General features: G+C 37.5%; 1 protein-coding gene across 2 annotated transcripts; it reads right to left on the bottom strand.

The window, feature by feature from the left end:
- Nucleotides 1-241: 241 nt before the first annotated feature.
- On the bottom strand, nt 242-16,681 carry hinfp (histone H4 transcription factor). Of its 2 annotated transcripts, none has more exons than XM_083531926.1 (10): nt 16,586-16,681; nt 10,314-10,520; nt 8,065-8,294; nt 7,466-7,565; nt 5,430-5,582; nt 4,631-4,708; nt 3,880-4,000; nt 2,321-2,459; nt 1,876-2,000; nt 242-1,767 (listed from the first exon to the last, which is right to left on the bottom strand). In XM_083531926.1, the coding sequence occupies exons 2-10, from the start codon at nt 10,480-10,482 to the stop codon at nt 1,410-1,412; spliced, it is 1,473 nt and encodes a 490-aa protein (XP_083388052.1). In that variant the 5' UTR covers nt 10,483-10,520; nt 16,586-16,681; the 3' UTR covers nt 242-1,409. The 2 variants fall into 2 exon arrangements, with proteins under 2 accessions (XP_083388052.1, XP_083388053.1); XM_083531927.1 differs by lacking the exon at nt 16,586-16,681 and adding an exon at nt 12,878-13,205.
- Nucleotides 16,682-16,974: the final 293 nt, after the last annotated feature.

The raw sequence follows: 16,974 nt of genomic DNA on the forward strand, positions 1-16,974 counted from the left end.
TAGAAGCTATTAAAGGTATTTGTTTCAAATAAAAAGCTACAAATGTAGACGATTCTCAAAATCTGCTGTGAAGTGAAGCATGTAGCGTTTCCATAAGCGTTCTACTGTATAAACTATTACTGAATCGACCCATAGAAGAATGCCATGGGTTAAAAGAATATACTTTGACATTCAGAATATAGTTGTGAACATTTCGATTGAGCGAGGCCATGGTTATATAAACAAACCAAAGGGGAAGTTCTTTTTCTTTTTTATATGAAATTAAATGTCAAATGCAAGTTTTACAGAACATCTCAATATGAAACATACAATAACAAAAATCATATTTATGGGAAACAAATATTAGCAGCCAATTATTCAACAATATGAATGTTTGAAAATGAATAAAGCATAAAATAAGTGTGAAACATTTACAATAATAAATAAACAATATAGGGTTTTGATTCCACATACATTATTCTTTTCCACACAGCAAAACACAAACAAATCAGTATCATGTGTTCTTATTTTGTTTTGATATGCAAATGCGAAAAACAAGAAAGCAGATTTATTGATTTTTTTGTCCTGCTACACATTATTGATTTTATTTTATTTATTTACCACTGCAGTACACTTCAGCGACCTGGGTGGGATTTTATCTATTCTAATGCTCTGGTTCTGAAATAAATTGGGAAAATGTCCTGATGATATTTTGCAGCTACCATTTTTTAATTCCCATCTAAGAAGAAATTAGTGCTTTTTTTTTGTGTAACATTATTTTAAAGCCCAAATCCATTTCCATATATTTTTTCTATATCAAAATGAATGAATTGAATGTAAACGAGCAGAAATATTATTTACAAAGCCATGTGAGCAATCCCATAACTAAACATGTCTGCCAATATGTCTGATTGAACTTGATGCCACAGTTTGGGTAGCACCAAAAAGGTACACATAGCACATATCAGATAACCAGAAGCAGAGAAAGCTCTAGATTCAAATTAGCAATTACTCATTTCTGTACTGCACTGTTTGCTGAAGGAGCACTGTTGGAATTTATCAGTAGTATATTTTTAATTAAAGGGGTGATCTGTTGAAGAAAAAAAAACCTGACTAAAACAGGTCAAGAAAGACTTTACAAACTATACCCTGATTATCAAACCAAAACCTGCAGTGTAGTTTGCTGAACATTGTCCAGAATCCGGCTCTGGTTTGAGCTAAAAACAAAGGCAAATGTAAGCTTGCTCAGTGATTAATCTCTCCCTCACTCACACACACTCAACTCTCACACACTACACACTCAAAGAAATTAACTTTAGTCATTTTGTTCTATTAGTGCATAAGCGGTAAGCAATGTACCTGATACTCCTGACAGTCCTTCTTTTTGATTGATTAATTATCTGATTTCACTTCATTTAGGACCAAGGGGTTTAGACCACCTCCATGCCTAGCTTCTGAGCGGTGTCTTGTAACCGTCGCATCACAGACTCCCCCATGTTCGAATCCACCTCTGAGGAAGAAGCACCACTCGTGAGGTCCAGAAGCACATTCTCGTGATCTTCTTGTGCTCTCCAGTCTCCTTCTCTATCTTCACTGGTGTTCTCTTCTGCATTCACAGGGAGCGCAGTTTTCTCGGACTCTTCCTCAGAATGTAAGCCTGGTGTCTGTGGAGCAGATTCGCTGCTGTCTCCTCCTCCCTGTCGCTCTCGCATCAGCTGCTCAGTCAACTCTACGCTCTCGTAGCGGATCAACTGTAGCCTCATGAATCCGTCCTCATGCTCTTTATATCTACAATACAGACAAATAGAGAGCGCAGACATACACACAGAGATTCAAGTCTTGATATACTAAAAGAATTTTTAAATGAAAAAAGTAATGGAATAGCAGTATTTATACCTGAACCTGGGATGCCCTGAAGGCCATTTGAACTGGTGTTTCTTACGTAGGTGTGCGGTGAGATTATTCCCTCTGGTGAAACACTGCTCACATACGTGGCACTTATAGCGGGGAGTATAATCTCCCTAAACATCGCAACACAACAGATTTCCCAAGTGTGTTTACATGCACATAGACAAACCAGTCATTATTAGATATATCTACCAAATGATTAAACAAACCAAAAGAGGTTAAACATGTCTTTTACTGCTACATGTTATTAAGTTTATCAAGCATAGCTTGATAAAACTGTAAAACTGATGACTAACAGATTAACAGTAAACAGCTAAATCCCTTCTGTTTCTACATCTAGATAGTTCCATAGTGTTGTTCTCAAAAGGCCTAGTGTCTACATTTATCTAAATATCTCAATTTCTATGTTCTAGTAGTTTTCTGCTTGGCTCACCTCGTGTACACGTTTGTAATGGTTTTTGATGGAGTGCAGGGAGCGGGTTGAATAGTCACAGTCAGCAAAGTCACAGTGATAGGCCGGTTCACTGCTATGCGTTTCCAGATGCTTTCGCAAATCTATCAGGTTCTTACAGCTGAAAAAAAAAACACACACACAAGAAGCACACAAATGAGCATGATATGACCACAGTAATGTAGGGGTTTCAGACACACTCGTTGCTACCAGCGGCACATGCCATGCACATGTTTTACATATATTGCCACTGGGAGTAGAATTGGTCATACCAAAGAGCTCAGTGACTTCATAGGATACCACAGGTCAGCTCATGGCATTTTTGCCCTACTAGGCCTGCCCCGATCAATTGTAAGTGCTATTATCAGTCACAAAGTGACAGGCCACACAGAAAAACAAAGTGAGGCTGCTGAGTGCTGAAGTTCATAGCACATACAAAAAAAATATATATAAATTAAAAAAAAAAACAACTTTCCTGTGTTGCATCACTCTTCTTCTAGCACTGCTCGACTGGTCCCACCATCTCTCAGGGTAAGAGGTAGGTATACATCAAGACTTTTTTTTGTTCTGGCGCTGAGGTGGTGGAATTAACTTTCCCTAGATGTCCGAACATCTTCAAACAATGAGTGAAAACCTACCTCTTCCTGAAAAACTAGAGCTAAAAAAAAAGTGTGCTATAATTTATCCTTGTAGGCTGATGGGAACCTAGTGAAGCAGTATTGATTTATTCACTGATAGAGACTTCAAAGCACTTTTGTACGTCTCTGGATAAGGGTGTCTGCTGAGTGCCTTAAATGTAAATTCTGTAGAGTTCCAAACTGAACAAGAACGGTCTAACAGGAGCTATAAGAAATAGGTCACTATGATCTATGCCAAGCATCAACTGGAGTGGTGATCTCCAGACTGATAAATCATTCTTCACTAATCTGTAAATCTGGTAGATTCATTTTGCTTTTGTGATGATAATACTTAGGGCCTGGCAATCCCTAATAGTTCCCTTGTTATCATCAGAGAATACAAAAAGGTTTTCTATGCAAACGTAATGCTTTATTCCATTAGAATACTGTGGTTTCTACCAAAAACTTTAGTGCGAACCCAATGCGCACATCTGGTTTAAAACCATATACTAGAATGTCGAATTAGAGCAAGGAATCCACATATCAGATATCAGTTTCTGATCTCACAAATGGTCTTTTGGCTAAATGGTCGAAAAATCTCAAATCCTTTATAAAATAGTTAAGGTTTATATAGGTGTAATGTCTCCACAGACTTTTTGCCCTATAGCGCTATATGCAGACAGTTAATTATACCTTGCCAGACATTCAGAACAAACTGCAGAGTCTATGATTTGACATGGTTAAGTATCAGCCTCTGAGATTTTCAATGCCATGCTCAGTTTTTTATATACAAGGAATGAAATGGAACCACAATGAATCTATCAACTATTATTAGATTTTTTGAACCCAACAGAGCCCTAACCCACCATGTTATTGAAAGCACGCTGTCCTATGTTTATAGACCAGACACAACCAATTTGTTACCTGTACTCGCAATAGTCACAGCTGTAGGGTTTCTCGTTGCTGTGGCGAAATTTGATATGGTTCCTCAGAGAAGATGGTGAGGGGCATGTCATGTCACACAGCGGACACTTATAATGGTTTACTGTCAAGAAAAAAGTTTCAGGAGTTAGGTCTTGTAAATCTTGGGGGAAAACTTATTGAATAAAGATTAAGATGATTCTAATAAAGATAAAAAAAATGAACATTTATTGAATTATTGGCACCCTTCCCAAAATGAGCAAAAAGATTCTTGCATTTATAAAATAAACACAATCACATTTAACTCAACAATTAAAGAAAATATTTAGTTTGTTCTAAAAAGAAAAACAAGTGTTCCAAAATATTTGCTAACGTTTCTTTGTCCAAACAGAATAAATACAAATCCATAACAGTTTAAATATAAATATTAAGTATGAATATATGGTTAAAAAATGCTTTCACATTGCTAAATGCAGGGATGCCAATAATTTTTTTTCAACATTTTGTTGAGGGGAAAAAAAAAAAAAAATATATATATATATATATATATATATATATATATATATATATATATATATATATATATAGTTTTTTGTGTTTTATTACTTGATGTGAATGAGCTAATTAACCACAAACACAATTTCAACCCATTACCATGGGTGCCAATAATTCCAGGATCAATAATGAACATTTTAAATTCATTTCAGTCTCTAATTTAAAATCTCTAATTCTATGAACAGTAGACAGAACATACCATGATTCCTCATGTGGTCTCTCAGCAGCCTTTCAGTTGCAAAACGCTTTGAGCAATGAGAGCACTGAAACCGTTGTCCTACACAGAGACCAGTGTACCAAGAATAAAGATGAGAGATACAGAGGGGAAAAACATTTCCATATCAATTCCATGTTTCTACATACATTCAGCTTAAATACTTTGCCAGGACCCATAAAACCTGCCCAATGTTTTCTTGCTTAGTTGGGTATTTCTTTCTGACTTTGTGATCCAGTTCATCCCAGAGCATCCCTTCTCCGAAACAATGCCAAACTATTAATGTTTTGACTGTGGCTGTCAGAAATTCTGCTAACATCATCTGTTCTACATATATACTCTTATATAAGTTCTATTGTTAGAGCCAAAATGTCAAATGTGGACTCATCTGTCCACAGAACTTTCTTTCACTCAATCACTTCCACTCAATGTGCTCTTGACCTTTTTTGGTCCATATAAATCCTGCATGTGGCTCAAAAATAATAAAAGACTAGGTGTTTCTAAACTTTTCACAGAACAATGTTCCACTTCCCACTTCCCCATACTGTATATACGATCTGTAAAACGTACATGCTATCCTGACTGTGTATAAATCTTTCTTTTTACTTTTTAAGATTCTTCCATCACCAAACAAATTCTTTGTCTGTGAGCACATTGGCAATGAATTCATTGTTAAACAAATATGCATAAATTAATTTCTGATACAATTAAATCCATGTTAATTAAATGCTGGGACCGTTTATGTTGCTACCTTACACATATTACATCCTGTTGCATCGCTTACCCTCTATAGAGGTCTGTCTTCGGATATGGTCGAAGAATTTGGTGTTGTTGGCAAACATTCCCCCACAGGTAGGACACGCCACTAGCTTCTCTTGAGTGTGACTGCGCATGTGCTCCCGTAGTTTAAACCGGCCCTTAAATGAAGCTTCACAATCTAATAAAAACAAACAAACAAACAACTGTCACAACAGCACAAATATACAGAATTTCAACAACTACTATTGTTAAAACCTTTACATATCATTATTGAGTCATCAGAAAAGTAGTAATATTTGTTACTAATTGCTTACTTGTAAAGCTTGTGTTATAAAATGCATTATTTATGGGTTTTTTTTAATAATAACTTGCAAAAGTCCTGAAACAAAAAGGTGACAACTAAAATATCTACAGTACATCGCAAAAGTATTCAGCCCCTGAACAGTTCTCTTACAATATTACACAGGGCACAGTGAAATTTCATTTTGGTTGATATTTCATAAAATCTTTTTAAAAATAAATAGGTGATGCTAAATTTATGTTGGGAATAATTTTTTATAAAAAAATTAAAAAAAATTAAATAACTTGAAGTATTCAACCCCAAACGTTAATACTTGGTTGAGCCACCTTTTCTGCAATAAGTCTGGGATACGTACACTATATGAACACAAACATTTGTGGACACCTGCCCATAGAATTCATATGTTCAACCACAAGGGTGTTAGTAAAGTCAGCTTTTGATGTAGACTGAAGAGGCCTGAGGTGCAGTCAGTGTTTCAATTCATCTCAAAGGTTTTCATTAGGGTTTAGGTCAAAGTTCTATAGCAGGCCACTCAAGACCTTCCAATTCAACTCATGTAAACTATATCTTCATGGAACAGGTCAATCCTGTTCCTGCTAGTTCAAATAAGGAACAATGAAGTGCTACTGCATCTAAAGGCATCCTTTGTGCTTCAAAGTAACAGTTTGGGGGCGAACCACATATAAAAAAGTCAGGTGATGCAACATTCCAGACTTGTTCTACTTGCCAGATTTGCTCCCATTTTGTACAGAGGGTACATTTTAAGCTATTTTTTCTAACCTTACAAATGTTTTGTAGTGCTCTTGAAATGATTGCCTGGTGCACCATTACTCCCCTCCCAGTCTACAAACTCTGTAGCTACGTCAAAGTGATAGTTGGTCTACCTGGGTTTTTTTTTTTCACAAGTCTCCTTCTTGTGCTAAGTCTTGAGGTGCAGGTTTTGACTAAAAACCCTTCAACAATGTTTTTCTTTTAATTTAGAAATGTGGCCAACTTTTAAAAATTCACAGGTCTATGCAAATGGTAAGATAATAGTCTCCTTGATGGAGAAATTTCTTTCATCACTGTAAACTGAAAGCTTCCCCAGCACAGGGATTAAATACTGATTCCAGTTTGATATTTCAGGTTTTTTCCCCAAATATTTCCCAACATAATTTCAATGTCACTTTCCAATATATAAGTTTGAGTTTCAGGGATTTCCAGAGATATCCAGAGGTTTTTACACTAAACCATTTCTAGACAGTTATTCTAGTCTGAATAGATAGGAAAACAAAACACATCGTTCACTGATTGGCAATCCTGCGGGCGGAAATATCTCTTTGATGATGTGACAGAAATTCAAACATGGTAACTCAAATAACTACTTTATATAAACATGGTGAACAGAAAAAAAATAAAATCACGAAACACACTTTTTTTTAAACATTGAGCCAGACAACAGTAAAAGACCACACCAGGTTTTACTCCTGTCAGCCAAAAACAGGAATCGCACATTTGCAGTGGGCACAGACTCCAAAAAAACACAAAACAAAAAAGGAACATTTGAGAAGATAAAAGGAATTGTCTGGTCTTCATCCCTCTTCAAATCTCTAGGTATAGTGCATCTGTCCCTGCGTAACCTCAGATTACTGCTCTGGTGTGACAGCAGTGAAACCTCTGTGTGTAATTTTATTTTTTTTTTTATTATTATTTTTTACTTTAAACCATGTTCATATGACTCTCAGATTTTATGACAACATGTAAATAATTTAACAGTTTACCTTTCCAGCCACAAAACAGTACGTTCTCTTTATTGGCTTCTAGGCAATGTGCATGCATCTCAACGTGTCTGTAGAACCACTCGGGGTTATCCATGGTCATCTTTGAAAATCAAAAAGACAGCATTCAATTAACCCATTGAATAATGTTATGTACTGGCATTAAAGCAATTCTTTCACCCTTAATCCCAGTTTTTTGCACATGTGACTTATATTTGACTATAACATGCAACAATTTGCAATTTTACTTTAAAAAAAAATTTAATACCAAAAGTCAAAAGGCAGCCCTTATTGTAATCAATAACTGTTTACCTAAAGCATGTGTGGTCGACCAACTTTATAAATAAAGTTAACATTTTTAAATTTTCATATGCAAAAGCTAAAGTATATATAACTGATTTGGAATGAATAACATTTGAAAGGTGAATATATTTAATAATAAATAATATTTATTTCGAGAACACCACATTGTTTCATAAAATAAATATCTTTTCTCTTTTGCTTTAGAAGTGTGTAGTTTAAAATGTGTTTAAATTCTTGCCTGTGCTAATCACATGTGCGAGAAATAAGACGTTATTTTTTCAACAATAGATCTCGCTGACCTCACAATGCTCCCACAGGCAGAGAAAACTCTCCTGGACTTCAGGCACAATGTTGCGGTTCTGAAGACCCACTGAACAGTCACCGGTTTTGGGGTGAGCCTTAAGCATAGCTAAACCCCATTGCTTTAGCTTAGTGTGGTAGCAGTGAAAGAGCATGTGTCTTAATAACTCTCCATCACACTCCACCGAGCAGAAGCCGCAGTCCTGCCACAGGCAGCTGTGCACCTCTTCTGAAAAAAAAAAGGAAAAAAAAAAACATTTCAATCACTTTGTCTCATGTGAGCTGAACACAAGTAAGCCTTGAGATTGTCACTGAAACCTAAACGGCACTGTATGATATATTTTGGGTGCTGATAGATAGTAAAAAAAAATGAAAGAAAGAAAGAAACTTGTGGAAGAGAAACTACTGTGACAATGCAGTGTGTAACATGATGGAATGAGTGAGCAAGGATGCCGCTTTGATAATGCGCTGTGCTCTAAATCTAAAAGCAAACAACATAAATATTTGAAAAATTTACTAGCACTGTGCTGCTGCCTTAACAGGTCTCGCCAGTAGTTTGAGGTCATGGTTGTCAGACTGCCAACCTACATTAAACAGCAAGTAAAATAATGTGTTTGCATTTCAGTAATGCAAACTGGATACCATTGTAATCTTGCAATTTTGAAAGCCATCAAGGATCACCTGTATCCCTGACTGCTTCTCTAACATGAGTTGTGAGCACAATCAGTACGTTCTTGTGAACGCAGCCTGTCGTGCATTAAAAATGGAAATTTGCTCTGGGACTCAGCAAGAATTATAATATGAAAGAAAAAAGAAAAAAAAACAAGACAAGAATAAATTAACATTTTCAAAAGGTTTTTCCACATGCATTTCTAACAAATAGGAAATTAAGACTTGATATGACTGATTCAAGTAAATGCAGTTTAAAAGCACACACAGTTTTTATTATACAGTATTTTCCGGACTATAAGCCGCTACTTTTTTCCCACGCTTTAAACGCCGCGGCTTAAACAACGAAGCGGCTAATTTATGGATTTTTCCTGGGTTTTGCCCGGTTTCACAAACTTCAAGACAAAAAACTGAGCCCCTTAATATTAGACCAATGAAATTGCCGAACGGGTTCAGGTGAACCAATGAAATTCTTTATATCAAATCAGATGCGCTCCCACTTTGACATAAATATGGATGAGGATCCTCTGACGTTTGACCTGCCGCTCACTCGGACTGTCTACAGGAAATGCGAATCATTAATCACGCTGAAAACAACCGGGCATGAAAAAAAACGCAGTTCACCTCTGTTCTGAGCTGCACGGCATCGGGAGAAAAGCTTCATCGATGGTGATTTTTAAACGCATGACGATGCCAAAAGATAAACTCCCGAGATAAATAGTTGTGAAAGGAAGGAAGGCTACTGTTTAGATACAAGCCGTGTAACAGACACTGTCTTTCATTAAAGCCTGTGTAAAGTTTATTAATTTCAATGTAGACACCTGCGGCTTATAGAAAGGTGCAGCTTATTTATGTTCAAAATAAAACTCTTTGTAAAATTCAGCGAGTGCGGCTTACATTTGGGTGCGTTTAATAGTCTGGAAATTACGTTAATATATACAGTTCTTATCAGAAGTTTGGAAACACAGTCTTTTATTGTTTTGAGACACATGATTTATTCTTTTCATCATATGCAACATATTGCAGTAGGCAACAGGCAAAAACCTACATGAATTGGGCATTGAATGACTGAAAGAAAGTTCTGTGGACAGATGAGTTCAAATTTGACATTTTTGGCCTAAAAAAAAGCTGAGGAAAGAAGAGAAGTTACCAGACTGTCTCAATGTGGAAGCTGTTTTGAGTTGTTAAGTTGTTTTGAGTTGTTTTAGAGCAGGGAAGGTTGAACACATTCCAGGTAAAAAAAATTACTGAACCATCTTTGCTAAAATTCCATACCTCAATGCCATGCAATTCCATCTGGACTGAGGTTAATTGATATTGACACAGCAAGATAATTGAGTTGAATGTTTGGAGAAACAAACTGTCCAGATACAAAGAGTGTGTAAAGATGTTATTCATGCTCAGGGAGGATTTCTGAATAAAAATTAAATTGAACACCTATACATATTTGTTTGGTCAATCTTCATACTGTTAAATTACCTAGTTACATATAAACAAAAGCACAATGCACGTGTCTCTGAAAACCCACAAAAGACTAGGTGTTTAAGAACTTTTGACTGCCACTGTATGTAGCACATACCTGGTATATCTGGGTCTTCGCTCTCTGCAGCAAGGTCTTGGTAATGCACTTCCACGTGCTGACAAAACTCCTCCATCCCACCAAAGGTCTCCTGGCAAGAGCTCCATTCACAAGTGAGCTCGAGCACAAACTCCTCTCTGCGAGGGGCACGCTTGCCTGGTGGAGCCATCACTCAGTGACAAGTCAGACGTTAACTCTTCCAAGTCTCTAAAGCACACAAAGTATTCAATGTGAATTAAGTATGCAATCAAGATCTCAAAATGCTATTGACAACTCAGCAAGCTTTCCTGAAATATCACAGCTACCACATCATTACATGCTAATGATTTGGCCTACTTGGACAAACTGTCCAAACATAGTGTGCATGTACATGTCATATAAAATAGCAAACATGTTTTGTCCTTCTTCTTCTTTTTACAGCTGCTCCTGTCAGGGTACATCTGCCTCTTTCAAATCAACTACCTGCATGTCTTCCCTCACCACATCTACAAAACTCCTCCTTTTCTTTTTCTCATTTACTCCTTCCTGGTTGCTCCATCCTAAGCATTCTTCTACCAATATACCCCATGTCCCTCCTCTGCCAAACCATCTCAATCACTCCTCCCTCACTTTGTCTCCAAAATTTTTTACATGTGCTGTCCCTTTAAAAAAATCTTTTCTAAACCTGTTCAACCTCATCGCTCCCAACGATAACCTCAACATCTTTAGGTCTGCTACACCACAGGTCTCACCACATTCCCATACACTTTCCCTTTCACTCTTGCAGATACTCTTCTATCACAAATCACTCCTGCTATCACTCTTCTCCACCCACTCCACCCTGCCTGCACACTTTTCTTCACATCTCTAACACACTCTCCATTACTTTGCACTGTTGATCCCAGGTACCTGAACTCCTCCACCTTCTCCACCTCTTCTCCCTGCAACCGCACCAGTTCAGTGCCCTCCCTCTCATTCACACAAATGTACTCTGTCTTACTCCTGTTTTAACCAAAATAATGCAAAGTGAGAAAATGCCTGTTAGAGGCCGGCCGAATAATCTGGCAGATTATTTTTAATCAACCCATTGTGCTGCAGATTATGCAGATTATTAGGCAGGTGCATCTGACTCACCAAAACTGCCAGTGTACATTTTGCGTTTGCGCGAGAGACCATAACTCTCTCTTATCAGCAATAGTCTGTATTTAGCATCCAAACAGTGAAACCGGAAAAGCTAGAACTGTAAATATATAAAACAATATATATTTACAAAACCCCACCGACATTCACCGACTGCCGACCGTCATCTATGAGTGTCCCGGGCTTTAAATTCTTATAATTCGTTCTTAATCCTGCGTGTATATTTTATTGGTTAAATATGAAGCTACTTTTGGAGAGATTGAGGATAATATTTTGAGAGAGAATGAGCGTAACATATGGAGAGAAAATGGGGATAACATTCAGAGAGAGAATTGGAGTAACATTTAGAATTGTTTTGTTAGGGAGCCTCTAACCAGCTGTGGCTACAGGTAGGCACAGGTACAAAAACCTGGTAACAAGTGGACTGATTGGAGAGGTTTGTGTTGTTCAATAAATGTTTAATTTAAGCAATTTTCTGTATCACGTCTTATTAATTAAAAATGTTATTTTGACATGAAGGGGGGGAAAGAAATTCGTCAAACATCCGCATCATATTTCGGCCCTCGACTGCCCTGATTTCTGAATTTCTGAGAAAAACCCATATCGGTCGACGTCTAATGCCTGACATGTCATTGACATCTAAATAAAAATGTCCAGAAAAACTAGAGAGAGAATATTTTTGGTGTTTGATATGAACAGTCCAGGATTGCATTTTGTGAAGCAGGACCAAATGTTAGGAAGGTTTCCTATCTAGCTTGAAGAACCAATTGTAAGGGATTTCACTATCTGGTGTACGCTGATCAAAATATTGTACTGGCCCCAGCGTGTCAGGAAAAACAGAGTACAGGATTCAGAACACAAACTTTACTCGGTTTAGAATTGATTGTGTGTAATTTTTGCTGTCAGTTGCTACCTGCTGTTCCGTAGGTTGCGTGATGCCAAATGACGACTGCTGGTCAGTGTTCTGGCATGGAGAACGGTGCACTGTGATGTCAGAGGTAACTTATCATGAGTGTTAAACTGTATGTCTGCCTCTAGTGGTGAATCGTGGAAATACAACTGAATGGGAATCCTTTCCTACACTGCCGCCCCCAAATATACATGGCATATTGGTTTGATCTTGAGGTCATCCTCATCAGCTAGTTCTGGTAGATTAATGAGATGGGTAACAGGTGTCATTAAAGTTTCTGGCTGCAATTCTGAGGAGGTGCCTCTGCGTTGTATAAATCTCCCAAAAACCAAGAGGAAGGAATCAGTGTCTATAGCTGTGAGGAGCTCAATGTGTACACATCGAATCATGAGACACTTAAAGATCATTAAATATTATTCAATAGTGATCTCTACTGCCAGGTTTTGAGACAGGGGTGTCAAACTCAATTGCACAGGGGGCCAAAATGCAAAGCACCCATAAAACTATCTCCTGTCAAACACAAGACGTCGCACACCTTCATCATGCAGCTCTTCAGAAACTTTCCCCCGGTAAATAACCAGCTGATTCGACTCTGATCTTCTCTGCTTTCACACCAGCTTCACTTTGTGATTTTGCTCTGGTGAAAAACGTCTGCTGAAATGTCAGATTCTTCTTTAACTCTTCTACTTTCTGTACCTTCTGCTCTGCATTCAGGTTTTTTCAGCTTCTCCTGATGTTTTCGTGGTGCGTCTTAGATTTAATTCCTTAATTACAACCACATTAACTCCACATATAAGACACACGGGTTTACCGGCAGTGTCAGTAAACATCTACTCAGAATCCCATCGGTTTTGAAAGGCTCTGTTTCCAGAATCAACTTTTCACCATTGTTAATATCATGAACAGCAGCTATGCTAATTCCTCTCCACTGCTTCTCTTTCTCTCCCCATCCCGAGACACCCTGAGGTTTGGCCAGCTCCAGTCACCTCCCACCTCGTGATGATTACGGACCTTTGAAGAAGTAGATGCCGAACTCGCAAACATCCCGAACCATCTAGAGACGTACCAGTGCCATTTGGATCCCGCTACATGTGTGGAGTTTGACATTGGACCTCCTGGAATGTGTTTAAAGGCTCTGGCATGGAGAAGCTGATGCTGGATCTGTGATGATCACAAATGCTGAGCTTATAAAACTAGGAGCTACTAACCATATAGACTGTATAAGACTGCAGAAAGAACATCACTTATAATCTTATACTCCAGTAATCATGTTAGTTCTCACTCTCCAGTGTTCTGTATTGTTGAAAGATTTATGATCAAACTCTTGATGTCACCCAAATGAGGATGGGTTCCCCTTTTGAGTCTGGTTCCTCTCAAGGTTTCTTCCTCATAACATCTAAGGGAGTTTTTCCTTGCCACAGTCGCCACGGCTGCTCATCAGGGACAAATTCACACCATTCACCTTAACTGTTGATTTGTGTAAAGCTGCTTTGAGACAATGTCTGTTGTGAAAAGCGCTATACAAATAAACTTGACTTGACCATTGTGAGGGGCTTCGCAATAACTTTACAATAGGGTTGTATACATCAATAGAATCTTGACTTAATTGATGCGGGAATGTTCCCAGGTCGCCTAGCATATGACAAGATAGATAGATAGATAGATAGATAGATAGATAGATAGATAGATAGATAGATAGATAGATAGATAGATAGATAGATAGATAGATAGATAGATAGATAGATAGATAGATAGATAGATAGATAGATAGATAGATAATGCTCAATCTCAATAAATTTGAATATCATTAAAAAGTTAATTTATTTTAGTAATTTATTACAAGAAGTGAAACTCGTATATTATATAGATTCATCACACACAGACTGATATATTTTAAGTGTTTATTTCTTAAAATGTTTATGATTTTGGCTCACAATTAACAAAAACTCACCAATTCACTCTCAAAAAAACTACAAAACTTCAAAAGACCAATCAAAAAAAAATTTTTGTGAATTGTTGCCATTCTATAAAGTATGTTCATTTACTGTATATGTACTCAATCCTTGGCAATTTGCTTTATTACTGACTGAATTTGGTGTGGCATGGAGGTGATCAGTCTGTGGCTGAGGTGGTGTGGAAGCCCAGGTTTCTTTGACAGTGGCCTTCAGCTCATCTGCATTTTTTAGTCTCGTTTCTCATTTTCCTCTTGACAATACCACATAGATTCTCTATGGGGTTCAGGTCTGGTGAGTTTGCCAGCCAGTTAAGCACACCAATACGTGGTCATTTAACCAACTTTTGGTGCTTTTGGCCGTGTGAGCAGCTGCCAAATCCTGCTGGAAAATTAAATCAGCATCTCCATAATGATGGTCAGCAGAGGAAAACATGAATTGCCCTAAAACTTCCTGGTAGACAGCTGTGCTGACCTTGGACTTGATAAAACACTGTGGACCAACACCAGCAGATGACATGACTCCACAAACCACTATTGACTGTGCAAACTTTACACTGGAATTTAAGCAACTTGGATTATGTGCTTCTCCTCTCTTCCTCCAGACTCTGGGACCTTGATTTCCAAATTAAATGCAAAATTTTCTCTCCTTTCATCTGAAAAGACGACTTTGGCCTACTGAGCAACAGTCCAGTCCTTTTTATCCTTTGCCCAGGTAAGACACCTCTGAAGTTGTCTCTGGTTCAGGAGTGGCTTGACACAAGGAATGCGTGTGGCCCATGCATAAGTCTGTGCGTGGAGGCTCTTGAAGCACTGACTCCAGCAGTTCACTCTTTGTAAATCTCCCCAAATTCTTTAATGGGCTGCGTTTCACCTTTTTCTACCACATTTTTTCCTTCCATTCAACTTTCCATTAATGTGCTTGCATTCAGCACTCTGTGAACAGCAGCTTCTTTAGCGATGACCTGTTGTGTCTTACCCTCCATGTGCAGGGTGTCAATGATCCTCTTTTGGACAAGTGTCAAGTCAGCAGTCTTCCCCCATGATTGTGTAGCGTGAACCAGACTGAGGCATTATTTAAAAACTCAGGAAAACTTCGCAGGTGTTTGGATTTAATGAGCTGATTAGAGTGTGACACCACGAGTCTCTAATATTGAAAGTTTTCATTAGCTGTAAGCCAAAATCATCAAAATAAAAACAAATAAACACTTGAAATACATCAGTCTGTGTGTGAGGAATCTATATAATATACAAGTTTCACCTTTTGTATAGAATTACTAAAATAAATTAACCTGTAGATAGATAGATTAGTCTATTAATAGATTTAACTATTATTCGCAATGGGAAATGAAAATGTTACAGCATGCAAATCAGAGAAATGAAATGAGAATGTAGAAGAATATTACAATGAGAAAGAGGTACAAGTATTATATATACAGGTAGTCGTCGACTTACAACCTATGCAACTTACGACCATTACGACCACAATCGCTAGCCGCTGCGTACGTTATTATTATTTTTTATTTTTTACCAGCTTCCGGCATCATTTCACAATACTGTACATTTAGCCTACTCGTGTTACGACTGTTTTATCGGGCCCAATTGTGGTCGTAAGTCGACGACTCCCTGTACATAAACATTCTTACCCAATGTTTACACAACTTAGTCAGGTGGGAATCTGAGAACTGCCCATTGCAGAACAATATGTTGTTTTTAAGTACATGAAGATTTTATAGATGGGGCATGCAGCGACTTATGCTAAGAGGAATAATGATCTACTGCTTTGGAAGTATGCAATATTTGCCGTTGATATTAAACAAAACAACCGTCACAGATCATGATGGCGAGAACATTTATTTTGGGCCAAATTAAGTTAGATTTTTGGCCCTTCGCGCGACAAAGTTTAGACACCCCTGTGCTGCATCGTTTATCTATAATGTAAGTCAATGTATAATACAGGGAAAGTGAAACACACATACAGAGAATATTTACTAAACAAAATAATTTAGATCAAAACGCTTGAAACGTTAGCTGTGTATGTAACTCAATAGTCTATGGATACTAAAAGTTTGCGCGCTTTTTTCATTAAAATTATGCAACAGTGTTTGTTTGTTTGTTTTTGTTTAGCCGGCTAGCAGGCTCGTTAGCACAAACATGATCAAGTAGCTCTACCGGTATTCAAGAGATTTTAGATTTTTCCTCTATGATTATAAATAAAATAAGACACTTTCCTCTGTGGCATTTTTGTTTTTTTTTACTCGAACACTGTCAAGCTGAACTGAAACAGCTCACCTGATTTTACTGCCTTCAACATTTCCGATTTTCCATTTTCCATCTCACAACAAACAAACGAATCCCCCACGTCCCCGCCCTCTTAACATCCAAGCCAATCAGATTTACCTGCTCCAGTCCACTTAACATATTGTTCCCCTACAAAAACGTGTCGTGTTAAAGCGTTCCGCTTCTGAAAAGTTCCTCTTTGTTTGAACCAAATTAAAAGAAGTTTTTTTTTGTCACATGCACTTTACAACAAAGTGAAATTCTTTCTTCACATGTCTTCACGTGGATATAAAACATTTAACAAAAAAAAAAAAATTTATGTAGAAAACAAACAAAACTGTTGAAATGAGGTATCAGTTACCTACTCAAGGGTGTGCACATGTTTTGACATGACACCTTTC

Source organism: Silurus aristotelis (assembly GCF_946808225.1).
Source record: "Silurus aristotelis genome assembly, chromosome: 26".
Taxonomy (NCBI): domain Eukaryota; kingdom Metazoa; phylum Chordata; class Actinopteri; order Siluriformes; family Siluridae; genus Silurus; species Silurus aristotelis.

Coding starts and splice junctions, on each gene's coding strand:
- hinfp (XM_083531926.1), bottom strand. CDS start 10,482: ATGGCTCCACCAGGCAAGCGTGCCCCTCGCAGAGAGGAGTTTGTGCTC. Junction 8,295..10,313: donor CGAAGACCCAGATATACCAG/GTATGTGCTACA, acceptor TTTTTTTTTCAG/AAGAGGTGCACAGCTGCCTG. Junction 2,460..3,879: donor TGTGACTATTGCGAGTACAG/GTAACAAATTGG, acceptor TTTTTTTTTCAG/CTGTAAGAACCTGATAGATT.